This window comes from Arabidopsis lyrata (genome assembly GCF_000004255.2).
Source record: "Arabidopsis lyrata subsp. lyrata unplaced genomic scaffold ARALYscaffold_6, whole genome shotgun sequence".
Taxonomy (NCBI): Eukaryota; Viridiplantae; Streptophyta; class Magnoliopsida; order Brassicales; family Brassicaceae; genus Arabidopsis; species Arabidopsis lyrata.
In genome coordinates this window covers 21,176,574-21,202,921 of record NW_003302550.1, presented here as the reverse complement: position 1 = coordinate 21,202,921, position 26,348 = coordinate 21,176,574, and the positions used below count along the sequence as shown (strand labels likewise).

At 36.6% G+C, this 26,348-nt stretch overlaps 5 protein-coding genes and 1 long non-coding RNA gene across 7 annotated transcripts; 1 reads left to right on the top strand and 5 right to left on the bottom strand.

The window, feature by feature from the left end:
• Positions 1-85: 85 nt before the first annotated feature.
• LOC110227672 (putative cysteine-rich receptor-like protein kinase 31) lies at positions 86-2,418 on the bottom strand. Its single transcript, XM_021022788.1, has 5 exons — positions 2,293-2,418; positions 1,988-2,198; positions 1,675-1,912; positions 1,434-1,587; positions 86-1,349 (listed from the first exon to the last, which is right to left on the bottom strand). The coding sequence occupies exons 1-5, from the start codon at positions 2,401-2,403 to the stop codon at positions 1,017-1,019; spliced, it is 1,047 nt and encodes a 348-aa protein (XP_020878447.1). The 5' UTR covers positions 2,404-2,418; the 3' UTR covers positions 86-1,016.
• Positions 2,395-8,209, bottom strand: LOC110227422 (putative cysteine-rich receptor-like protein kinase 31). The gene is made up of 2 exons (XM_021021516.1): positions 8,051-8,209; positions 2,395-3,157 (listed from the first exon to the last, which is right to left on the bottom strand). Exons 1-2 carry the CDS (start codon positions 8,207-8,209, stop codon positions 2,477-2,479), a joined length of 840 nt encoding a protein of 279 aa, XP_020877175.1. The 3' UTR covers positions 2,395-2,476.
• Positions 8,210-11,378: 3,169 nt separating this feature from the next.
• Positions 11,379-13,943, bottom strand: LOC9308659 (putative cysteine-rich receptor-like protein kinase 31). Its single transcript, XM_021022786.1, has 6 exons — positions 13,022-13,943; positions 12,811-12,932; positions 12,506-12,716; positions 12,191-12,428; positions 11,942-12,095; positions 11,379-11,857 (listed from the first exon to the last, which is right to left on the bottom strand). Exons 1-6 carry the CDS (start codon positions 13,932-13,934, stop codon positions 11,525-11,527), a joined length of 1,971 nt encoding a protein of 656 aa, XP_020878445.1. The 5' UTR covers positions 13,935-13,943; the 3' UTR covers positions 11,379-11,524.
• Positions 13,944-15,028: 1,085 nt separating this feature from the next.
• On the bottom strand, positions 15,029-18,396 carry LOC9308658 (putative cysteine-rich receptor-like protein kinase 30). Its single transcript, XM_021022779.1, has 7 exons — positions 16,933-18,396; positions 16,698-16,826; positions 16,485-16,606; positions 16,184-16,394; positions 15,868-16,105; positions 15,614-15,767; positions 15,029-15,527 (listed from the first exon to the last, which is right to left on the bottom strand). The coding sequence occupies exons 1-7, from the start codon at positions 17,759-17,761 to the stop codon at positions 15,195-15,197; spliced, it is 2,016 nt and encodes a 671-aa protein (XP_020878438.1). The 5' UTR covers positions 17,762-18,396; the 3' UTR covers positions 15,029-15,194.
• Positions 18,397-19,752: 1,356 nt separating this feature from the next.
• On the bottom strand, positions 19,753-21,708 carry LOC110227673. Its single transcript, XR_002331359.1, has 2 exons — positions 21,671-21,708; positions 19,753-20,911 (listed from the first exon to the last, which is right to left on the bottom strand). It is a non-coding gene; the product is annotated as an uncharacterized LOC110227673 (long non-coding RNA).
• A 154-nt stretch (positions 21,709-21,862) lies between these two features.
• LOC110227911 (zinc finger BED domain-containing protein RICESLEEPER 3-like) lies at positions 21,863-23,619 on the top strand. 2 transcript variants are annotated; one of them, XM_021023927.1, is made up of 4 exons: positions 21,863-22,026; positions 22,154-22,910; positions 22,994-23,327; positions 23,443-23,619. In XM_021023927.1, the coding sequence occupies exons 2-4, from the start codon at positions 22,623-22,625 to the stop codon at positions 23,526-23,528; spliced, it is 708 nt and encodes a 235-aa protein (XP_020879586.1). In that variant the 5' UTR covers positions 21,863-22,026; positions 22,154-22,622; the 3' UTR covers positions 23,529-23,619. The 2 variants fall into 2 exon arrangements, with proteins under 2 accessions (XP_020879586.1, XP_020879587.1); XM_021023928.1 differs by having other exon boundaries at positions 21,863-22,062.
• The last annotated feature ends 2,729 nt before the right edge of the window (positions 23,620-26,348 follow it).

The following is a 26,348-nucleotide window of genomic DNA, read 5'->3' as shown; positions in this document are numbered from 1 at the left end:
TAGACTCAAACATATTCAAGTCAATGCGATAGATGTTTGTTTTTTGTTAAAGAGCGCGTTGATACTTGATTCGATGTTAAAACTTAAAAGTGTTGGTGGATTTTTAAAACCATAATACAAACACTAAAGGGTTTGTTACTTGGACTATACACCAGATTAAAAATCTGTTTTGGTGGTTTATTGGAGACAGTGAATTCAGGCTAGTGTGTTTGATTCCGTTGATATGTACGCTAAATATCATACCGCGCGCGATATAGGAGAACTCGTTATATATAACTTGTGTCGCTTCTTATTTTCAAGAAGTATGTTCAAATTCGTTAGCGTTTATGAGTTGATTTGTGAATGTTCAAGCAATAGAATGGATTAAAGGTTGTTGGTAATCTTTATCAAGATGATATACTAGAACATGTGAAGCTGCTAGATATAAACCTGAGACGTCTACAAATGTTGTCATCAAAATCATTAGAACATCATCACAGTATACGTGTAGTTGCATGGATGTTTCAAGGGAAATAATAAAATTAGTTGCCCGTTTATTGAAAATCTGGGGGAGCAAAAAGCTCTTGTCTCAAGTGGAATAAGCAAGCTGGTGACTTTCATAGAGGATTGCAGAAGTCTAAAATGGGTTCATAAGTGGTTGTTTAGAGGTTAATGTATCAGATTTGTGGTTTGACAAATTCTCGTCTTGCCATGGAAAACAAAGAAGAAAGGAATACTCTACCTACACATAAGTTTGGTTTTATATGTACCCATTACATACAAAATAATTTTTAACTTCTTTTACACAGAATTTGAAAACTGGAGTTGCTTGCGTTACAAAGAAAATGCTACGGACAAGTGAAAAAGCGATCATTTTTTTTTTTTTTTGAATACCAGGAGGTTCTGGGCCAAACTCCTTAATCTCCCCAGACCCGAAACCACAACATGTAATATTAGTTTCGTCCCAAACTTCACTCGAACCGGCGACCGCTAAGGTGTTTACCAGTTGAGCTAACGACACTTGGTAAGCGATCATTTCACCGAGGAGTGACTCTAGTGATTGACGCACTATCTATAGAATAAGGAACAGACATGTTGCTGGATTGCCCTGGCTCGGATCCATAAGTTAAAGGGTCTAAATTGGGCCTGTTCCTGAAGAAAAATCCAGGTGGGCGAGGCACAGGTAGAGTAATGGAGCTATTCGTAAGCATTTGAAAGGTTGTAGACATCTCCGGACGATCAGCGGGAGTTTCTTGAACACATAAAATTCCGATATGGATACATCTAATGACTTCAACATTATCGTAGCTTTCCTTAATCGCAGGGTCGATGAGATCTAAAGGTGAATCATTGTTCCAAAGCCTCCAAACCTGCCAAGAAACTCATATTCAGAATCCAAATCCTTGATGGTCACAATCATAACAATGTAAGATTTTGGTTTGGTTTTTGCTTACATGTGTCACCAAATTTCCCCCAGAATCATCCATCTGATAGAAGCTGCTATTCTTCTTGCCACAAATAATCTCCAGAATCAATACTCCAAAGCTATAAACATCAGACTTGGTAGAGAATTGGCCATGCGTCACATATTCTGGAGGCATGTAACCGCTGTAAATATGCACATGACAATGTTTATGTTGTTAATCAGAAACAAAAGGGTTCACAAGAGAATTGAGCTTATTTTAAAATACTAACAATGTTCCAACAACTCTTCCTGTATTTTCTTCAGTTTGGTCCACTCTGAAATTCCTTGCCATTCCGAAATCTGCTATTTTAGGGTTCATATCGGCATCTAAAAGAATGTTACTTGCTTTGATGTCACGGTGTATGACGGTGAGTCTTGAGTCTTGATGAAGATAGAGAAGCCCTCGCGTAATTCCTCCTATGATGTTGTACCGTCTTTTCCAATCTAGCTGACTCTTCTTTGTTGGATCTGCATTAGAGAATAAGCATTTGAGAAAATTTTCTAAAAGTAACATAAATTAAATTTAGTGCTATTGTTTATTACCAAAGAGGAAATAATCAAGGCTTTTGTTGGAAACAAACTCGTAGACAAGTATCTGTTCATCTCTTTCTAAGCAAAACCCAAGAAGCCTAACAAGATTCTTGTGTTGAAGTTTAGCCACAATCACAACCTCGTTCTTGAACTCTTGTGTGCCTTGTCCTGAATTTCTCGATAGCCGCTTTACCGCAATTTCTGTTTCATTTGATAACATTCCCTACAAATATACATATGAAAAGCTTCTCAGTTCTTTGTTTTCATAGAAGATCAAGCAATCATAGATATGTATACAGAGCTCAGCTCAAGTATACCTTGTAAACTTCACCGAATCCGCCTTGACCTAGCTTGTTGTCCCTCGAAAATTTGTCGGTTGCCGCTTCAATTGTTGCAAAATCAAATTGCAGAGACTGTGGACTTATCATGTCATCATCAGCTGCAATAACATATCGTCAATGCTTACTATTATGTATTCCAAATAGTGAGAATGGTAAAACCCTAAAAAGGTAACTCACTTTGAGGTTTCAATGTTTTGTACGATCGTCTTCTCTTCCAAATAACTAATCCTACAGCGAGCAGCACGATGATTATAACCGCAGGAACACCAATCGCCACAATAACTCCTGTAGAATTTTTTCTACTATCTGGAGGAGGAGGAAGCGGAAGCGGCGTGGGTTGAGATTCTTGAGGAGGTAATGATTGCGTGTTACCAAAGGCACCAAGATATTCATAACCATCCCACCGGAAAAAGCAGACAGGCTTGCGAACGACTCCACCTACGAAGCCATTGCAACATCTCTGGTAATTACGGACACTTACTAGAATACAGGTTTCACAGTCGTTAGAGGATATCCCCGGAATACACTGCATCAGAGTGTATATACGATCAAAACCTATTCGAGGGGATATGTCGGCAAGGTATTGAGATTGACCGACTCGGGTGATCATAAAGTTCATGAGCGCGTCCCATGTTCTGTTATAAGTTTGAAGATTTCCCTGAAACTTTATAGTACTGAAAATTGTTACTGTCGGCTCTAGAGCCATCTTGCTGAAAAACGAGCTGTTGGAGTAACGAACGAAACAGAGCGTCTTGTCGCCTCTCCAGTCGAATGAGTCGGTCTGATTCGGACAGTTTTGTAGTAAACCTTGAGACGCAAGTTGGATACAATCGGAACACACCTTTGGATTGTTGAAGGATAATCAAATCTCGTATCATATCACATTTACATAAGTTAGTTATTTGTTCAAGAGACACAAGTTGTTTTGTTTTACAGTTGTGTCTTTAGATCAAAGAGTCATGTCTTTTTATTATTACACAAACACAACGTTTCGTTTCATATAAGTATAGATCGAGTCTTTGTCTTTTAAAACACAACAGAGTGTAATACAATCAAGTTTTCAGATCAATAAAGTCAATTACATTCATACTCTGTTTTTTTCTCTTTCACTATCGTAAACACAAAACTCAATTATCTAACATGGTATCAGAGCTATTCGATTGAGAGAGGACAAGAGTAAAACACAAAAAAAAGGAGAAGAAAGGCGAAGAATAACCGCAACAGATCGCATCTGTCAAAGGCAATAAGCCGAGACAATGCAAGGCTCTTCACACCAAGTGATCCCGATCTTTAACGGAGAGAAGTATGACTTCTGGAGCATCAAGATGTCGACCATCCTTAGGACAAGGAAACTTTGGTCAGTGGTCGAGGGAGGCGTACCGCCTGAACCGGTACAAGGAGAAGAAACCCCTGCATCATTAAGAGCAGTAGCCGTTAGAGAAGAAGCAGTTACAAACGACACGATGGCTTTGCAAATTTTGCAAACCGCCGTCACTGATCAGATATTCTCACGCATATCCGGAGCAACATCATCAAAGGAGGCTTGGGAAGCGTTGAAAGACGAATATGAAGGATCTCCCCAAGTTCGATTGGTGAAACTTCAAACGTTGCGTCGAGAATACGAAAACCTTAAGATGAATGACGGAGAGAATGTCAAATCATTCACCGATAAATTAGTTGATTTGGAGAGTCAATTAACATATCATGGAGAGAGGAAAACAAGCGCACAACTCATTCAGAAGATACTCATCTCTATGCCTGCAAAATTCGATAGCATCGTTAGTGTTGTGGAGCAAACTCGCGACTTGTCTCAACTTACAATGACAGAGCTTATCGGAATCCTCAAGGCACATGAAGCAAGATTGGCTGTAAGAGATGATAACAACAATGAAGGAGCATTCTACACGCGCTCAAAAGACAAGGAAGCCGGTTTCAAACGCGATCACACCAAACGCCGTGGCACACAAGGCAAGAAATGGTGTGAGTTCTGCAAGAAAAGCAATCACACTAACCGTGAATGCAGGAAGAAACCGAAGGAGAATGATCAATGGAAAGATCAGAAGAGTAACAAAGAATGTTACAATTGTGGCAAGATTGGCCACTTCGCAAACGTGTGTCGATCAAAGAAGAAGGAGAAAGCACACGTGAGTCAAGAGGAAAGTGAATCGGAAGAAGATCACATGTTGTTCACCGCGAGTGAGGAAGTAACAACAATACCAAGAGAAGACACATGGTTGATAGATAGCGGTTGTACCAACCATATGACAAAGGAGGAGAGATATTTCTCAAATATCAACAAGAGCATCAAGGTTCCGATCAAAGTCGGAAATGGAGAGATAGTCATGACAGCTGGAAAGGGAGACGTCACGATCATGACAAAGTATGGGAAGAGAATCATCAGAAACGTCTATTTGGTTCCTGGTTTGGAGAAGAACCTGTTGAGTGTGTCACAAATAATCTCTAGTGGCTATCAAGTATGCTTCCAAGAGAAGAAATGCATCATTCTGGATGCAAGAGAGAAGAAGATCTTGGAGATTCCAATGATGAATAAAAGCTTTAGGATAAAGCTAAGCACGGTTCAAGAAGAAGCAATGCTAGTTAATGAACCGGGAGAGATGAAGATATGGCACAAAAGACTTGGCCATGTGGGAAACACTCGGCTCCATCAAATGCAACAGAAGGATTTGGTAAAGGGATTACCAAAGTTCATGATTCACAAGGAATCATGTGGAGCGTGCAACATTGGAAAGCAGTCTCGTAAAAGCTTTCCAAAGAAGTCTCAATCCAAGACAAATGAGAGATTGGAGATCGTACACACGGACGTATGCGGACCAATGCAACATGAATCACTTAATGGAAGTCGATATTTCCTATTGTTTTTGGATGACTATACCCATATGTGTTGGGTATACTTCCTTAAACAAAAATCAGAGACTCTCTCCACTTTCAAGAAGGCCAAAGCGATGATCGAGAAGCAATCAGGGTGTTTCATCAAGATATTAAGGTCCGATGGTGGTGGTGAATTCACATCAAAAGAATTCACCAAGTTTTGTGAAGAAGAAGGCATTGAAAGGCAAGTCACTTTGCCTTACTCTCCACAACAGAACGGATCAGCCGAGAGGAAGAACAGATCATTGGTGGAAATGGCAAGAACGATGCTTGCAGAACAAGACTTGCCATTCAAGTTTTGGGCCGAAGCCGTCTACACGTCGGCTTACTTGCAAAACCGTCTACCAACAAGAGCAATAGAGGGTGATCTAACTCCTATGGAGAAGTGGTGTGGACACAAACCTAATGTGTCACACTTAAAAGTCTTTGGAAGCGTATGTTTCGTTCATATACCAGATCAAAGAAGGAAGAAACTTGAAGCAAAAGCTAAGCGGTGCATCTTCATCGGCTATAGCGATCAAACGAAGGGCTATAGAGTTTTCAACCTTGAAAACGAGAAGATCGAAGTCTCAAGAGATGTTGAATTCAAAGAAGAGAAGAAATGGAGTTGGGAAGAACAAAAAGAAGTCGACAAAACCTTTGTCTTGCCCATAACCAACGACAATGCACCAAGAGATCAAGCGGAAAGCAATGAAGAAGGAGTAAGCAACGATCTAAGTAATCAAATAGATCAAGTGAGTAATGCTTTCAAAAATCTGCAAATCTCACCCGGAAGGTCTCAAAATACCAGAGAAGAAGATGGAGGAGACTCCAACACCCCAAAGAAATTCAGATCGATGACTGAAATCTTGGAAAACGCACCGAGGGTGAATTTAGAGGAAGCGGCTCAAGTCATAGAAGCATGTCTTCTTGCACAAGAAGAACCGCAAAACTATGATCAAGCAGTTGAGATCGAGGAATGGAGAAGAGCCATGATCGAAGAGATATCGATGATCGAGAGAAACAACACTTGGAAACTTGTAGATAAACCAGAGAAGAAGAACGTAATCAGTGTGAAATGGATCTACAAGATAAAGACGGGTGCAAATGGAGAGCCAATCAAATACAAAGCAAGATCGGTTGCTCGTGGTTTCTCTCAAGAACATGGAGTTGACTACCAAGAGACTTTTGCTCCAGTCTCAAGGCACGACACCATAAGAGCTATACTTGCATACGCGGCTCAAAGGAAGTGGAAGCTATACCAAATGGATGTCAAGTCAGCCTTTCTAAATGGAGAATTACAAGAAGAGGTTTATGTTACACAACCACCTGGGTTCGTGATTGAAGGAAAGGAAGAGAAGGTGTTAAGGCTTCACAAAGCCTTATACGGTCTCAAGCAAGCCCCTCGGGCTTGGTATGGAAGAATCGATTCATACTTTATTCAAAACGGTTTTGAGAGAAGTATGAACGATGCAGCGCTGTATACTATGAAGCAAGGAAGAGGTGTGTTGATCGTAAGCCTTTACGTGGACGACATCATCATTATAGGAAGCAACATTCATCACATTAATACATTCAAGGAAAACATGAAGAGAGAATTCGAGATGACGGATCTTGGATTGCTAAGTTACTTTCTCGGTTTTGAAGTAATCCAAGATGATCACGGCATATTTCTTTCTCAAGAAAAGTATGCTAACAAACTTGTAGACAAGTTTGGGATGAGATCAAGCAAGATGGTAAGCACTCCACTTACACCACAAGGTAAGAAGGAAGGAGATGACAGAGAATATGGCGATCAAACAAAGTATAGAAGCATTGTCGGAGGCCTTCTATACCTATGTGCATCACGACCTGATGTAATGTATGCAAGCTCTTACCTCGCAAGATACATGTCAGCGCCAAAGATGAAGCACTACCAGGGAGCAAAGCGAGTGTTACGTTATGTCAAAGGTACATCAAGTCTTGGGGTTCAGTTCACAAGTGTGGAAAAGCCAAGGTTAATCGGCTACTCAGACAGCGATTGGGGTGGTTCCGTTGAAGACAAGAAAAGCACATCAGGATATGTTTTTACCCTTGGATCAGCCGTGTTCTGTTGGCAATCAAGCAAGCAACAAACCGTTGCTCAATCAACGGCTGAAGCAGAGTATGTGGCCGTATGTGCAGCGACAAACCAAGCCATATGGTTACAAAGACTCTTTGAAGACTTCGGTTTAAAGTTTGAAGAAGGTATTCCCATATTATGTGACAACAAGTCAGCAATAGCAATTGGAAGGAATCCGGTACAACATAGAAGAACGAAGCACATCGAGATCAAGTATCATTTCGTGAGAGAAGCCGAGCACAAAGGACTCATTCAACTTGAATATTGCAAAGGAGAAGATCAACTCGCGGATATACTTACCAAGGCTTTAAGTGTTACAAGGTTTGAAGATCTTAGAAGGAAGCTTGGAGTGAAGCCGAGATATGATTAAGGGGGAGTGTTGAAGGATAATCAAATCTCGTATCATATCACATTTACATAAGTTAGTTATTTGTTCAAGAGACACAAGTTGTTTTGTTTTACAGTTGTGTCTTTAGATCAAAGAGTCATGTCTTTTTATTATTACACAAACACAACGTTTCGTTTCATATAAGTATAGATCGAGTCTTTGTCTTTTAAAACACAACAGAGTGTAATACAATCAAGTTTTCAGATCAATAAAGTCAATTACATTCATACTCTGTTTTTTTCTCTTTCACTATCGTAAACACAAAACTCAATTATCTAACATGGATCAGTCCCTGGGATACAGAGACCTAAGGCATATATCCTTCCAGCTCCTTCACCGACCGAGACATTGTAGGAGCGGTTGTTTCGAGAACTGACGTTGGAAGCAAGAGTTGAGAGAACGAGACGACGGTTTGTATCGTAAGCACTGTTGGGAGTGAAAAACATTGAGTCCCCGCATTTTTCTGATGCAGACACGTAACCAAATATAACGGGTAGGACAAAACAGAGGATTGATAACAGATTGCTTAGACACATTTTCTTTTGAGATTTTACTTTGCTCAGAAACTCGATGCACATTTTGGAACTTGAATCTATAAAAGAAAAGTATATTTTGGAGGGTTGATATATCGTCAAAACAGGTTGCGTTTGTAGAATTTTCGTTATTACAAGTCAACTCGGTAAACGTTTTGGATAATTTATTAGTACTTTATAAACACGTTAGGTAAATGATGAAAAATGACCATGGACCAATGACTCAACTAAAATTTATTGATTTGTGTTTGATATCTGATTATATAAACCTTGGTTTTCAAAATAATTCGTCAGATTATGTTATATGTTATATCTATAGATTAGATATTGACATGTATTGAAAAAGATTTATTTTTTTTTCTTTAAGAAAACAAGAAAACTGAAAAAATAAACATAGTTACATATACTAATTTTTATGTCTATATCTAAAAATTTAACTTTTATTTTTTAATCAAAAAAACTCACACTCTTTTTACATGTATTATCGGTCAATTAATTTTAATATCAATTAAGATATGATTTGATATGATATACATATTATTTTGATATGAAAATTTAAGCTTTTATCTATTAAGATGAAATGTGTAGAATTAAAATCCAGCTGTATATTATGATGAAATATATAGTTAAATTGTATTGCAAAATAGAATGTTTAAGATTGAGATTAGATTTAAAAACACATATACTAATAGAAAAAAGTGTGAGTTACTATTTATCATTCAAATATCATCAATAAGATAGAGTGTATAGAACTAAAATACAGTCTATTATGATGACATAGTTAGTGAAAGTGTATAGCAAAATGGAATGTGTTCAAATTGAAATTTCGTTTAAAACAAAAACTTCTAAATATTAGGGAATATGTGGGGATTACTATTTCGAATTCAAATATCATCGATAACATTTATGATTCTAGGCTTCGAACCCGGAAAGTCATCTACAAGATAGTTTAACCATTGTGCTATAACATACTATATTGAAACAGATAATTGCAGATTTCAAACAAAAACTGATTTCCGCTGCCGGGCTTCTAACCCAGAAAGCCATCTACCACGATAGTTTAACTATTGTGCTACAACGGATCTTTTATTAAATTATGAATTTATACGATATTGAAACAGAAAGTTACTGATTTCAAACAAAAAAAGATTTCCGTTGCCGAGCATAATGTAACATTAACATAATGTAAACAACTAGGATATGACCCGCGGTACACCGCATGATAATTTTTTATATAAAAAATAATTTAAAACTTAAAACTTGTATTATTTATATTTGATTTATATTTTGCATAAAGAATTTTTAATTTGCTTCGATTTGAAAAATAATACTCCCACCGTTTCGTTTTAGTTGTCGTTTAAGGTTTTCTCACACAAATTAATATATTTGTGTGAGAAAAATTCATTCATTCGCCGAAACATTAAAACAGTAGGGAAAAATTCATTCGCCGAAACATTAAAACAGTAGGGATAAAACTAGAATTTTCACCAAACATTTGCATCAAAAACCTAAAACGACAACTATTATGAAACAAAATTTTAACTCTAAAACGACAAGTAAAATGAAACGGAGGGAGTATATAGATATTTAGTTTGTTTGATGTATATACAATTTAATTGTTTTTGTTTGGAATTTTATCAATTAGACGTTATTATGTGAAATTGAAAAGGTCAGAATATTTTTGTTTGTTTTATGTATTATATATAGTTACGGTTTGTTTTTCATATTTCATTGTTATTATGTGAAATATTTATGTAATAATCGTCACAGATCTTAAAGCAGGTCGATTTTCTGTGACTAAAAATTTTAAATTTGCAGTTGTAGTCGTTTTGTTAATATTGTTTATTATGTTTAGTATTTAATTAAGATTTCATAATTATATTTTGATTGTTAATTTTATATTTTCACCCGTGGTACAACATCCCGTATTAATATCAATCCAAACCCGTCCCACCATATAACTCCGCCCCGTGAAACTAAACATCATTTTGTTATTTTTTAAGAATACTTTTATTTAAAAGATATATAATTCGAGTCAATTTAAAAGTTTATTTATAAATGGTTATATATATATATATATATAGAGAGAGAGAGAGAGAGAGAGATTTTAATTTTTTAGAGTTCAAAGATTATTAATATTATAAACTTTTACAAAATTTAAATATTATATTTACTCTAAACGTTTATAAAATTTTAAGTATTTATAATGTTTAAACGTTTATACATTTGGCCACGATATTGGAGCCATATATAGCTGAAAGCCCTCTTCATAACGCTTGTCTCCCATTCTTCGGATTGCAAAAATTTGATTTCGTACTTGCTTATCTATTTACCGAACTAATTGGTTCACTGGATTCGGTTCTTCACCATGCCTACGCCCATTTCTTGCTCTCCATATGGTATAGACAGTGGCTTGATCTCAGTCTTATTTTCAAGAAGTATGTTAAAATTCGTTAGCGATTGTGAGTTAATTCATGAGTGTTCAAGCAACAGAATGGATTAAAGGTTGTTGGTAATCTTTATCAAGATGATATACTAGAACATGTGAAGCTGCTAGATAAAGTTTGATGAAAAGTCCAAGACCTTGTGGTCTAACAGTAAAGGGATGGGCTTGAGGTGCCAACACATCTCAAGTTTGATCCACCTGCTGTGTGAAACTCCAACACATTGTTTTTGGACATCCACATGGATATAGACTTTTGCTTACAGTCCATTTGAATATCCAGAGAAAGAGTTTATTCATGGGCTGCACCTCCCTTAGGGATTAGTTTGGGTCCCTCCATAGGCTTAGGATCTACCATGAATTAAAAAAAAAAAAAAAAAAAAAAAAAAAAAAAAAAAAAAAATTATGAAACAGAAAAACCTGAGAGGTCTACAAATGTTGTTGATCAAACTTAGTGGAACATCATCACATTATACGTGTAGTTGCATGGATGTTTCAAGGGAAGTAATAAAATTTGTTGCCGGTTTATAGAAAATCTGGGGGCGCAAAAAGCTCTTGTATCAAGTCAAGTGGAATAAGCAAGCTGTTGATTTTCATAGAGGATTGAAGAAGTCTAAATTGGGCTCATAAGTGGTTGTTTTTAGAGGTTAATGTATCAGTTTTGTGGTTTCACAAATTCTCGTCTTGCCATGGAATAAAAAGAAGAAAGGAATACTCTACCTACACATAAGTTTAATTTGGTTTTATATGTACCCACATTACATACAAAATAAATAGGATCATGTGTCTATTAACTTCTTTACACATAGAATTTGAAAATTGGAGTTGCTTGCGTTACAAGGAAAATGCTAAGGACTATTGCAAAAGCAATCATTTTACCGAGGAGTGTCTCGCGTGATTGACGCACTATCTATAGAAAAAGGAACAGATTGGCTGCTGGATTGTCCCGACTCGGATCCATAGGTTAAAGGGTCTAAATTGGATCTGTTTCTGAAGAAAAATCCAGGCGGTCGAGGCACAGGTAGAGTAATGGAGTTATTGGTAAGCATTTGAAAGATTGTAGACATGGCTGGACGATCTGCCGGAGTTTCTTGAACACATAAAATTCCGATATGGATACATCTAATGACTTCAACATTATCGTAGCTTTCCTTAATCGCAGGATCGATGAGATCCAAGGGTGAATCATTGTTCCAAAGCCTCCAAACCTGCCAAGAAACTCATATTCAGAATCAAAATCCTTCGTGGTCACAAACAAAACAGAGTAATATTTTGGTTTGGTTTTTGCTCACATGTGTCACCAAATTGCCACCAGATTCATCCAATTGGTAGAAGCTGCTGTTCTTCTTGCCACAAATAATCTCAAGAATCAATACTCCAAAGCTATAAACATCAGATTTGGTAGAGAATTGGCCATGTGTCACATACTCTGGAGGCATGTAACCGCTGCAAATATAAACATGAAAGTTTTTATGTTATCAGAAACAAAAAGAAACAAAAAGAGGTTTATCAAATTTAAAGAAGAATATTAGAATACTAACAATGTTCCAACAACTCTTCCTGTATTGTCTTCAGTTTGGTCCACTCTAAAATTCCTTGCCATTCCGAAATCCGCTATTTTAGGGTTCATATCGGCATCTAAAAGAATGTTACTTGCTTTGATGTCACGGTGTATGATGGTGAGTCTTGAGTCTTGATGAAGATATAGAAGCCCTCGCGTAATCCCTCCTATGATGTTGTACCGTCTTTTCCAATTTAGCTGAGTCTTCTTTGTTGGATCTGCATTAGAGAAATAAGCATTTAAGATAAAATTTCTAAAAGGAACATAAATTAAACCAAGTGTTATTGTTTATTACCAAAGAGGAAATAATCAAGGCTCTTGTTGGGAACAAACTCGTAGACAAGTATCTGTTCATCTCTTTCTAAGCAAAACCCAAGAAGCCTAACAAGATTCTTGTGTTGAAGTTTAGCAACAATCACAACCTCGTTCTTGAACTCTTGTGTGCCTTGTCCTGAATTTCTTGATAGCCGCTTTACCGCAATTTCTGTTTCATTTGGTAACATTCCCTACAAATATACATATGAAAAGCTTCTCAGTTCTTTGTTTTCATAAAAGATCAAGCAATCATAGATATGTATACAAAGCTCAGCTCAAATATACCTTGTAAACTTCACCGAATCCGCCTTGACCTAGCTTGTTGTTCCTCGAAAAATTGTCGGTTGCCGCTTCAATTGTTGCAAAATCAAATTGCAGAGACTGTGGACTTATCATGTCATCATCAGCTGCAATAACATATCGTCAATGGTTGCTAACTTACAATTATGCATTCCAAAATGTGTGAATAGTAAAACCCTAAAAAAAAGTAACTCACTTTGAGGTTTCAGTGTTTGGTATGATTTTCTTCTCTTCCAAATAACTAATCCTAAAGCGAGCAGCACCGCGAAGATAACAGCGGAAACAACGATAGCCACAATAACTCCTGTAGAATTTTTTTTGCCATCTCCAGGAGGAGGAAGCGGCGGGGGTTGAGATTCTTGAGGAGGTAATGATTGCGTGTTACCAAAGGCACCAAGATATTCATAACCATCCCACCGGAAAAAGCAGACAGGCTTGCGAACGACTCCACCTACGAAGCCATTGCAGCATCTCTGGTAATTACGGACACTTACTGTAATACAGGTTTCACAGTCGTTAGAGGATAGCCCCGGAATACACTGCATCAGAGTGTATATACGATCAAAACCTATTCGAGGGGATATTTCGGCAAGGTATTGAGATTGACCGACTCGGGTGATCATAAAGTTCATGAGCGCGTCCCATGTTCTGTTGTAAGTTTTAAAGTTACCTTGAAACTTTTTAGTACTGAAAACTGTTACTGTCGGCTCTAGATCCATCTTGTTGAAAAACGAGCTGTTGGAGTAACGAACGAAACAGAGCGTCTTGTTGCCTCTCCAGTCGAATGAGTCGGTCTGGTTCGGACAGTTTTGTAATAAACCTTCTGATGCGAGTTGGATACAGTCGGCACAGACCTTTGGATCAGTCCCTGGGATACAGAGGCCTAAAGCATAGATCCTCCAAGCTCCTTCACCGACTGAGACGTTGTAGAAGCGGTTGTTTTGAGAACTGACGTTGGAAGCTAGAGTTGAGAGAACGAGACGACGGTTAGTGTCATAAGTACCATTTGGTCTGAAAAACATTGACTCTCCACATTTTTGTGCAGAGACAAAACCGAAACTAAGGATGAAGATAAAACAGAGCATTGAAAAAAGTTTGTTCAGAAACATTTTTTTCCCTTAGATTTTACTTTTCTTAATACTTGTTACAAATCTTTGAACCTGAATGTAAATACGAAAACTTTATTTAGGAGCGTTGATTTCGTCAAAACTTGCGTGTTTAGAATTTTCATTGATACGAATTACAAGCATTCATACACAAGTCAACCAGTGGCGGACGTACGTTGGTGGTAGTGGTGTCATTTGACCCCAACAACTTTTGAATTTTAACATATTTGCTATTAAAAATTAAGAGTAAATTAGAAAATATTCTTAAATTCTTTATATTGACCCCATTAAAATATGTTTAAATCCCTCATCTTTTCTTTGTATCATATATTAACCCCATTAGAAATTGACTTAGTCAACTCCGTAAATGTTTGGATAGTTTAATGGAGTATTTTATAAACGGGGTTAGGTAAATGATTAGTTGAACATGGACCAACTAATGCCCACAAGCATATACTTTACGAGTATTTAAGCTGTCGCTTCTTATTCTTTGATATCTCTTGTCCCAAATCTCCGTTTTTCCGGTACAGAACCGTCTTGGTTTCCTTGTTCTGCTATTAACTTGTGACATCTCACCTGCGAACTAAGCTGGAATGTATCTCTTTGAAGATAAAGAAACAGAAGAATCTATGACACTCCATGGCTACGTGACAATTTGAATTTTCTTGGAGCTCAAGAAACAATGGGACTCAGGCTGTTTATTCTCCTATAGCCAATCGGATATTCATCTTGAACCTAATCCAGTTATTCATCAGGGAATAAGTATAGACTATCATTGGAACATCTTCTTCAGAAAACCCTGACAGAAGACACTGCATCAGCACGTATATGCTCGAGGAAGTTACATAGGCCGCAAAATTCCTCATGGAAGTGAAGGAGTAAGCGAAACGTTGTAGAATCCGTCTCGAGAACTGGCGTTGGAAGCAAGATATCGGTTTTAGTGTTATAAGTACCGTTGGGTCTAAAATACTGAGTGCCTGCATCTTTGTGAAGATGCCTGATATAAGTACCGTTGGGTCTAAAACAGAGGATAGCCTAGTTTGATTTCATTCACTGTAATATTTTGAGAACCTTGATTTGGTCAAAAATAGATGTTCTTAGCAAAAAATGAAAGTGAATACATATATCAGAATCAAAATGATAAAAAGTTATTATTACACATAATCACATTCAAAAATAATTCAATCCTCAATATTTTTATAACATTGACTTTTGAAAATAGAGTTGAGGTAATATACAACAGAGTGCAGAAGCAAGAGAATTTTACCGAGGAGTGAGTGTAGTGATCGTTGCATCGTCGATAGAACAAGTAACAGATTTGGTGTTATATTGGTCCTGCTCCACTCTGAGGCTTAATGTGTCCGATTCGGGTCTGTTCCTGAAGAAAAATCCAGGTGGTTGAGGGACATTTAGAGTAATGGAGCTATTGGTGAGCATCTGGAATACTGTAGACATAGCTGGGCGATTTGCAGGATTTTCTTGAACGCATAAAAGTCCGATATGGATGCATCTAGTAACTTCATCTTTCTCATAACTTTCCCTAATCGCCGGATCTATGAGCTCCAAGGATGTATCAGTGTTCCAAAGTCTCCAAACCTGCAAACAAACTCATATTCAGAATCATGATCACAAGTTAAGAAAATAAAAAAATAAGTATAGTTATTGAGTTGATTCTAGCTCACATATGTGACTAAGTTGCAAACAGAACCATCCATCTGATAGAAGCTGCTATTCTTCCTGCCACTAACAATCTCCAGAATCAATACTCCGAAGCTATAGACATCGAATTTGGTAGAGAATTGGCCATGTGTCACATATTCTGGAGGCATGTAACCGCTGCAAATATACACATGAAAATGTTTACGTTAATCAGTAACAAAAACCGTTCCTCAGAGAATTGTCTCCATTTTAAGTAAATAAGAAGGAGACTACTAACAAGGTTCCAACAACTCTTCCTGTACTGTCTTCAGTTTGATGATCTCTGAAATTCCTTGCCATTCCGAAATCTGCTATTTTTGGGTTCATATTGGCATCTAAAAGAATGTTACTCGCTTTGATGTCACGGTGTATGATGGTGAGCCTCGAGTCTTGATGAAGATAGAGAATCCCTCGTGTAATCCCTCCGATGATGTTGTACCGTCTTGTCCAGTCCAGCTGACCCTTCTTTGTTGGGTCTGCACATCCATTTGCAAATCCAAGATTAAGATTTCAAGAAAATTGGATAAAGAGGAAAATTAGACTACTAGTACTACCGAAGAGGAAATAATCGAGGCTCTTGTTGGGAACAAACTCAAAGACGAGTATCTTTTCTTCTCCTTGCAGAGCAAAACCGAGAAGCCTAACGAGATTCCGGTGCTGAAGCTTTGCTACCAGAAGCACCTCGTTCTTGAACTCCAGTTCACCTTGATCTGAAGTTCTTGACAGCCTCTTTACTGCAACTTCAGTTCCATTTGAGAAGGTACCCTGCATATTACAACTTAAGCTAACGAATCATCTTAATATCTTCAAACATATATAACACAGAAACAACTTAAGTAGTTTAGGAGCAAATGCCTTGTAAACTTCGCCGAAACCACCTTGACCAATCTTGTTACTCGCCAAAAAGTTACTAGTTGCAGCTTCAATGTCTTTAATATCAAACTGAAGATATCCGACAGTTGTAATATCATCGGCAGCTGCACAATGAAATAGGTCGTTTTAAGGTGGAATTCTTTCGTAAATTAGCAGCAAGACCAGCTGATAGGAAAGAAAACAAGAGGAACTCACTTTCTGAGGCAAAAGCTTGATATTTTTTTCTACTCCTGCAAACAGCAACCCCTAGAGCAAGCAGAGCCATGATTATGACCGTTGCAACGACAATTCCAATGGTAATTCCTGGATGAATCGTTTCTTCATCTGTGCAAGACCAAATCACCTCTTCTTAGAGTTGAATACAAGAAGGGTTATTTACAGTGTTCTAAAATTTACTTATTTATATTATTTATCTAAGTATGTCACATACCTTTTTTGGTCTGGGGAGGTGGAGATTCCAGCTGAGATGAGGGTGGAGGCGCTAGCGTAAGAAGATCAAAGGCGCCATTGAAAGGGTATAGATCCCACCGGAAAATGCAATTAGGCCGATACACATAGCCGCCTTGCTTCCCATGACAGCAACCCACATAGTCACCAACACTTCGTTTTAAACAGGTGTTACAGTTGGAAGGAGAGACGTCTGGCGTGCATTGCATTAAGGCGTAGATCATTTGAAAACTTGTCAAGTTTGCTTCATCAGCTGCATAGAATCTACTGTTATCGAATGATAAATATTTTATTGATGATGACGAAGCTTTAGTCACCATATGAACTACTAACCGCTCCCACAATCTATCAAAATCTGTTAAATTTGTTCTGAGATTTCCATCGTTATAACCAATAGCAACTGAATCCAAATCCAATGGTCTAGAAGACGGCCGGTTATAGTAGCGTGCCATAAATACAGTTTTCCCTCCACCTGACCAGTGAATTGCTGCTATCTGGTTGGGACATGTCTGTATTAACATTCTTGTGACGTCCTTCATACAATCCCTACAAAGCTTTTGTTTAGCGCCTGGGATGCACATCCCCATCGCGTAGAGTTGGTCAGGATCTGTTCCAATCGAAGCGTTGTAGAAGCCATCTTGAGCTGTGACTTCAGATGGAAGAGATGAGAGAATGAGTCGGCGGTTCCTGTCAAATGTACCACCTGGTGTAAAAGTTCCAAACTTCTCCGAGCATAACTGTGCAGAGACAACAACAATTAAGCTCACCGAGACAACCCAGAAGACCAATGAGAACAAATTCTTTCGACACATTTTCCAAAAGTGGAGTGGATGAGTTTCTTTAGTGTCTCATCAACAAGCTGAATATAGAATAACTTACACAAACATGCCTTTCATAAGAGCAAGTTGTAAACTTTATTTTATTATATGGATAGAGAATATAAATAAATAAATAATGGCAACTTGTTAGAAAGAAATTATGAACATGTTTGAGAACTGGACCACTAAAGAGTCATTTCCAACAAGTATGACTCTCAAGTACTTCTTCAGGCCATAACAAGACTCCGAACATGTTGCAGGACCATTAATAGTTGTTTGGGGTATCATGAATAGTGTTTTCTATATCAAAGCGATTGATTGAGATGGATAATCACTGTGATAAATCTGAGGACTACATTTTCTAGAGTTGTTTTATAAATTATAGAACACAACAAAAGCTATTCGGTCTAAAATATGCTCGCTTGAACCAGAAAGATACGCATTACCTATGGAAATATTATGACTCAACACGAAAAAGCTCTGCTGCGAAAGAACGACACTTGTGCAACCAGAAAAGGGAATAATCATCAACTGATAACTAGAGAGGTTATAAAAGTCATGAACAGAACCATAGCATCCAAGTAATCTAATAGCATAATGTTTCGCCATCAAGCCAAACTAGATGAACATATGTGTTATTGTTTGGTATATCGGCCTTACCGAGCAAAGTAATACCTTGACTGCATTAAACTGTCTCTGCAACTTCAAGACTTCCCGGGAGTTACAGCATACACTTCCATCGAATTGACAGAAAACGAGTGGTTGCAGCTGACCAAAGAATTCCAAAATCAGAAAAGAAACAGCACAAAACACAAAAGTCATCAATCTAACTTGAAGAGAAAAGAAAAAGAGTCACCTAATCAAAGTGATTAATAATAGTTTACTTTGAAGCAGAAGATGATTTGGAAACTGAAGCACTCTTCTTATACAAGTCATGTCTATAAACGATTTAATTCTTAATATGGCCAACAATGGCTCCTTTAGTCTCTATCACAAACAATTCTTAAACCAGATACTACGAAGCCTCAACCTCACTAGCTATGTTGCAAAAACATTTGTTACCATATTAAATTATTATCCAAAGCATCTTCACAAGAACTAATCTTTCTCAAACACTTACATGAGCAAAACCCTTTTGCGCAATTTCACTAATCTTCACAAGAACCAATCTTTTTCAAACACTTCCATGAGCAAAACCCTTTGGCTCAAGCCCACCAATCTGAAAACCCTTGTGCTCTTCTTCATGACAAGTTATATTATTTCTCTGATTTCTTTCCCCACCAGGAATTTCATCCGTGAGATTCCCAGACATGGCCATTCCCGTGAAGTTCAAGAGAAATTGGGAAACACCATCATCGTCTTCAACAATGTTTTCGAGTAATCCAAATCCAAACGCCAAGCTATCACAACACTGTCGTTCCGTACCATTATAATCGCAAACGTTTCAGCAAACAAAAAGGGCGTCGTTGCATCCGCATCAAACCGCCGTCGTTCAATACTCTTAATACGGCGTCGTTGCAATATTATCAGAACACAGTATCAAAATGTTGCCGTTTAATATCATCGAAACGTCGTCGTTCCCTTAATCAAAACTCTGTCGTTTAACTAATTAAAAACGCTGTCGTTTCTTAATTCTAATACGGCGTCGTTCAAAATTTTAAAACGTTGTCGTTTCAGTTAATTAAATCGGTGTCGTTTCGGTTGTTATCAAACGGTGTCGTTTCTTTCCTTATCCAAACGTCGTCGTTTCTCTTATGAAAACGTTGTCGTTTCAAACTTAAAACGTTGTCGTTTCAGTTAAGGAAAACGGTGTCGTTTGTTTGCTTATTGAAACGTTGTCGTTTTGATACTTATCCAAACGTCGTCGTTTCTCTAATGAAAACGCTGTCGTTTCACTTTATAAATACGGTGTCGTTTCAAAATTAAACGTTGTCGTTTGAATTCAGTAAAACGGTGTCGTTTGCTTTGTTATCGAAACGATGTCGTTTCTTATCCAAAACGTCATCGTGTTATTTACGAAACACTGTCGTTCACTTTCATCAAAACCGTCGTCGTTTATCATAGGTTTCATTGTATCTAACCTGCCGTTGTTTCCACGTTAAAAAGCTGTAGTTCACAGCAAATCAAGGTCAAGGAACTGGTGTCACGGAAGGCTTCTTTCTAACCATATCTTTGGAATCAAAGAGAGTCGTCAAAACCTAGTTGGTGCTCTTCTTCTTCGTAATCAATTACTCAATTTTTCCAAGAGACTGCAATCATCTCTTTATCCTTCACCATGTGTTTCGAAACACTTGGTGTAGCTTCTCGTCTTCTCCGTTTCTGACACTTCTCAGCGTTCCCATCTCCTATTTGATTCACAACAATGACAGTCCCAGACTAAATATCCTTTAAACAAAACTAAAACACTAACTTAATCATCTCCTCTGTCCCTTTATTTCTCTTTGTCATAGACTTGCCTTCCGCTAAACCAGTTGATGTAAACAGTTGTGTGTTACCTTTATTGATCATGGGGGAGATGTAGATTGCAGCTGAGATGCTCGAGGAGGCGTTAACTTAAGAAAATCAAAAGCACCATTGAAAGGGTACAGATCCCACCGAAAATACTATTAGGCGGATACACATAGCCGCCTTGCTTCCCACGACAGCAATTCACATAGTCATCAACACTTTGTTGTAAACAGGTGTTACATAGTCATCATCAGACATCAGTCACCATACGAACTGACAATCCCTCCAATAACTCATCAAAAAGCTGTTAAATATGTGCTGACATCTCCAACTATAAAACAAACAGAAACTGAATCCAAATCCACTGGTCTAAAAGAGCCGGTTATAGTAGCTTGCCTTACATAGAGGTTTTACCTCTACCTGACCAGTGTGAAATGCTGCTCTCTGGTTGGCTCATCTCTGTATTAACTGGTCTGATGCATCCTTGGACCTTGATAAAATCCCAACAAAGCTTTTGTTTAGCACCTGGGATTCACAACCCCATCGCGTAGACTTGTTCAGGATCAGTCTTAATCGAAGTGTTGTAGAAGCCATTTTTAGCTGTGACTTCAGATGCAAGAGATGAGAGAATAGGTTGACCGTTCCTGTCTAAAGTATACCATCTGGCCTAAAAGTTCCAAACTTGTCCAAGCATAACTGCGCAGAGACAAGCCAGAAGATCAATGAGAAGATATTATTTCAACCCATTTTTCAACAGGAAGAGATTCTTTCCTATCTGAACAACAAGCTGAATAATTACACAAATATGACTTTCATAAGAGCAAGTTGGAAACATTTGTCTATTTTATGAAGAAAAAAACAATGGCAACTTGTAAGAAAGAAACAATGAACAAGTTGGATCACTTATTAAGAGTCCTTTCTAACAAGTTACTGTGATTCTCAATTTCTTCAGGTCATAACAAGACTGTGAACATGTTGCATGACCATTAATAGCTTTTTGGAGTATCACGACACGAATAGCTTTTCTAAATCAAAGTGACTCTCTGAGTACTTGAAGAAGCAATTGTTTAAAATGGGTGATCACTGTAACAAATAATCTGAGGACTACATTTTCTTGAGTTGTTTTGGCACAATGCTAAAGATCTCTATAAAAAAACCATGAATTTTTTGCAAGATTTTCGTTCTACCAAAAGTCTTTGGGTCCAACAAACACATACTCTCTTGAACTAGAAAGATATGCATTACCTCAAAACAACCCAAAAACTTCAAGCTTAGCCAAATATGAAACGGTAACTAATCTTTCAAGAAAATTTCATATTTCTACTTCTAAGTGATCAATGAATGAAGTAAGTCAACGCAATTTCAGGTGATGAGCAAATATAATTCCACTATCTGAACAATTTAACTAATTAAGCAACGAAAAGAAAAGTAAGAGGAATCTATTTGAAACGAGACCTTCCAAAGCTGTTGTGCCGATTGGGACCTATGAACAACTAGGGATGTTAATATGGGCTTATAACTTAGGGCCGGTCCGAGTCCGTTAAAAAAAGTATAAGTTCTAACCCTGATAAAATTAAATCAAAGATTTCGGGTTAAGATAGGGCTATACTTAAATTGTTATGGGCTAAAATACTATCAATTGATATATATCTGGCATCTACAATTGACTCTTTTCAATGTTGTACGCTGATCTTAATTACTTATTCGAATGATTCGAATAAAATCTCAATATTCCTACGTTTTTTGTGTTACATAGGTTTACACAGAGAGGAACTTTTTCGTTATCACTGTTGGGACAAAGTTACACAAAGGTTGGCATTTTTATTGAAGGATTTTGGTGGGTTTAGGTTGGTGTTAGATTTTGGTGGATTTTACTCAAGTCTTTATTTAAGACTTAGCTATGACTTTATGTTGATGTAATTAAAATTTGTTATGTAGTATGGATCAGCAGTCACTGGAAAGAATTGCTCTTCTAGAAGCTGAAAATGAACGCACGGAGATGGAGATGAATGCTGAAGTTGAAACTCAAGGGCAGAACCAGCAGAAAGTGTCACTCAACCATGTCAACGAGCTAAACGGGTACGTAAAAAACAGAAAGCTTTGTGTTGGAACGAATTTACATCCGTAGGAATAGAGGAAGATGGAAAAGAAAGGGCTAGATGTCACCATTGTGGTATTAAGTTGGTAGTAGAAAAGTCATATGGAACATCAACAATGAACCGCCATCTAACACTTTGCCCCGAAAGGCCTCAGCCTGAAGCTAGACCTAAGTATGATCATAAAGTTGATCGAGAGATGACTTCTGAGAGTGAAATATCCCACAGCCAATATTTATTTCATTCAAGTGTGGAAAATTGAGTTGTTGTTGAAGAAATATGCTAATTGTAATGATGTTGATGTGAGAGAAATGGCTAAGAAGATGCAAAGGAAATTTGCAAAGTATTGGAATGAATATAGTGTTATTCTAGCTATGGGAGCTGCCTTAGATCCAAGACTAAAGTTGCAGATACTTAGGTCAGCTTATGACAAAGTGGATCCCGTCACGGCCGAGGGAAAGGTTGATATTGTGAGGAATAATCTAATTTCGCTTTATAAAGAATACCAAACTAAATCTGCAAGTTCTTCGAACTCTTCAACCACACTTACTCCACACGAGCTTCTCAATGAATCGCCACTTGAAGCAGATGTGAATGATGTAAGTATAACAATATATTTGAATATCTTTCACTAGTTCTTGTTTTCGTTTAACTAATTTTGTGTGTATTTGTGTATTTACAGGATCTTTTTGAGCTTGAAAGTAGCCTCATATCTGCTTCAAAAAGTACCAAGTCAACTTTGGAAATCTATTTGGATGATGAACCAAGATTAGAGATGAAGACTTTCTCTGACATGGAAATTTTAAGCTTTTGGAAAGAGAATCAACATAGGTATGGTGATTTAGCTTCAATGGCATCTGATTTGCTTAGTATCCCAATCACCACAGTAGCATCAGAGTCTGCTTTCAGCGTTGGAGGACGGGTGTTAAATCCTTTTAGGAATCGTCTTCTTCCCCAAAATGTTCAAGCATTAATTTGCACCCGCAATTGGCTTCGTGGATATGCAGATCTTGAAGGTAAAATTGTAATATGAAGTTATTAACTTATATCATTAAATTTCCATGCGTGTTTGATGATATTTAATTGATATGCAATCATTCTCTTAATTTAACTTGTATCATTAAATTGCAGGAGACATCGAAGAACTTTTTGATGAAGAAGATAATGATGCTACAAAGATGGCAAGTAGTTCAGGAGTTGGAGATTCTAACACATGATGAGAAGTTTTATTTGCTCAGTTTTGTTTTGGACAAATATCGGTAACAATGTTTTATATTTCAGCAAAATGACAGGAAACAATGTTTTACATGTTTGTGGTGTTATAGTGTTTCCATCTATATATAACAATATTTGAGAAGTGTTTTTGCTGACGTGTCGGACTCTCGGCTCTTGTTGAGTCCTTGATTTTACGTAATTACTTAATTACCCTTAATGAAATCTAATTAATTTTTGGAAAAATTAAATTGAATTTCGGAATTAACCAGGAAAAAATAATTTTGGAAACAATAAACATGATAATTAACCAAAAAAAAAAGGAACAACGAAGTACCAGTTAGGAAGCTTTAATTGAATTCATCGTGTTCTTCGTCGTGTGAATATAATTCTTCTAAACGAAGGCAAAACTTGAAATCCTAACATAAAGCATAGATTCATAGCAATAACAGAGATCTAATAATTTAGTGATAAAATTCCACCTGTTGATCTGTCGAAGCAGAATAGTCAAGCTTCTCATAGTATCTTGCCCATGTTATGTCTTTAAGACGTCAATACTATCCTGAACCCTATAATTCTAACCAATGAAAAGAACAAATATTTATTACCTTGGATACAGAGTTGACGAAGAAACCTTGGATAAAAACTCGACGAAGAAATCTATATTCTATATATAACAATATTTGAGAAGTGTTTTTGCTGACGTGTCGGACTCTCGGCTCTTGTTGAGTCCTTGATTTTACGTAATTACTTAATTACTCTTAATGAAATCTAATTAATTTTGGAAAAATTAAATTGAATTTCGGAATTAACCAGGAAAAAATAAATTTGGAAACAATAAACATGATAATTAACAAAAAAAAAAAAAAGGAACAACGAAGTACCAGTTAGGAAGCTTTAATTGAATTCATCGTGTTCTTCGTCGTGTGAATATAATTCTTCTAAACGAATGCAAAACTTGAAATCCTAACATAAAGCATAGATTCATAGCAATAACAGAGATCTAATAATTTAGTGATAAAATTTCACCTGTTGATCTGTCGAAGCAGAATAGTCAAGCTTCTCATAGTATCTTGCCCATGTTATGTCTTTAAGACGTCAATACTATCCTGAACCCTTAATTCTAACCAATGAAAAGAACAAATATTTATTACCTTGGATACAGAGTTGACGAAGAAACCTTGGATAAAAACTCGACGAAGAAACTTGTAAGTGTTAATGTATGATGAAGCTTCCATGAACGTGAATTCGTGATCATAATGAAGAAACGTGTGAATGGAGACGGTTGATGGGTTTTTTTTTTTTTTTTTTTTTTTTTTCTTTTTTACCTTTTGTGTAAACAGATCTGTTTCATAATTTATCGGAAAAGGAATTATACCAAAAAAAAAAAAATCGGAAAAGGAAAATATTTATTATAATATTGATATATTTAAGATGATAATGTCAAAAATCCGAAAATTATTAATCAGAGCATTAATATAAACATAAAAGAATACTATTCTAACCTTACTCAAATTAATAAGATTTAGATATCCGAAATTAATCGTAAACGGCTATTAATTGTTAAACTAATTAAAATAAAGATCAAATGTACCGGAATAGATGAAATTTTTGGTATGATCGTCGTGTTCGTCGTCGTTTCAATCTAAATATTTGGAAAAAAAAACGAACAAAAAAAATAATATGTAGATCAATGAAAGAGAACCCACCAATTTAGAAACGGTTATCACGCCATCGTATTGTTCGTCGGATGATTATAAGTCTCTAATCCGGAGATTGACTTGAACCCTGACAAAAACATATATTCATAGCATAAAATCGTAAATAGAAGGTAGAAGACCACCTATTAATCGGTTGTAACCTTGTGCAAACTCGATTTAATTTTGACGAATGAAATGTTGGTGTGGTGTCAAAACTTTTTTGGGGAGACTCGAAGATGAGAGAGCTGAAGTCAGAGATAGGCAGAGAGGTTTACATGTGAATTAAGGTATGGAGTGCTAACGTGAACATGAACGTGAACGGCGGTGATTTTTGCACATAATAGCAATTAGATCGAGTTTTGGAAAAAAATATGGATCAGCGTGACATGATGCATATGGATACCATGCATGTCTATCTATTGTAAATAAAAAATTATATTATTGTTCCGCCTTATTTTTGAAACAGAAAAGAATTTTCCCTTAAATTTTAATATATTTTATAAGATAGTATCAGATATAGTAGTAAATCTAAAATAGTTGTTATTATTCCATATTTTTACGGAAAAAAGTAAATATTATTTTAAATAAACATGGATAACAATGAATAAATGACAGTTTTACAAATATTTATTATTATGATACTGATTTGCTTATTAAAATATGTAAATTTTCTTTTCTCTTTTTGTATTTATCGTCGAAAAATTTAGAAACCCTAAATCATGCACCGCCTCCTATTCAATATAAATACCTTGCTCATGGTATTCAATTTCAGATCATAACTAACCCTTGTTTTTTTTGTTCTTTTTTTCAAACTTTTTTTTGCTTCTACCTAATTTTAATTTTTCTTTTTATTGTAGGGTGGATGTATGGAGGGGACGATGTGAACTGGTGTATGGAAAATTTGGACCTAATTCAATGAATAAACAGGTAATCTTATAGTTTATATGTACAAATTTGATTTTTTTTTTTTTTTGTATTTATGGTTTCACTATTTTCACCACTAATCAATTTTTATAATCAAAAAGTTTGGTTTCAACTTTTGAGAAGGTAATCATCGATGGTTTGGTATGTTTTTTTTTGTTGTAAAAAGATGAGTATCTCCCGATCTCTGAACGTATGTTGTCA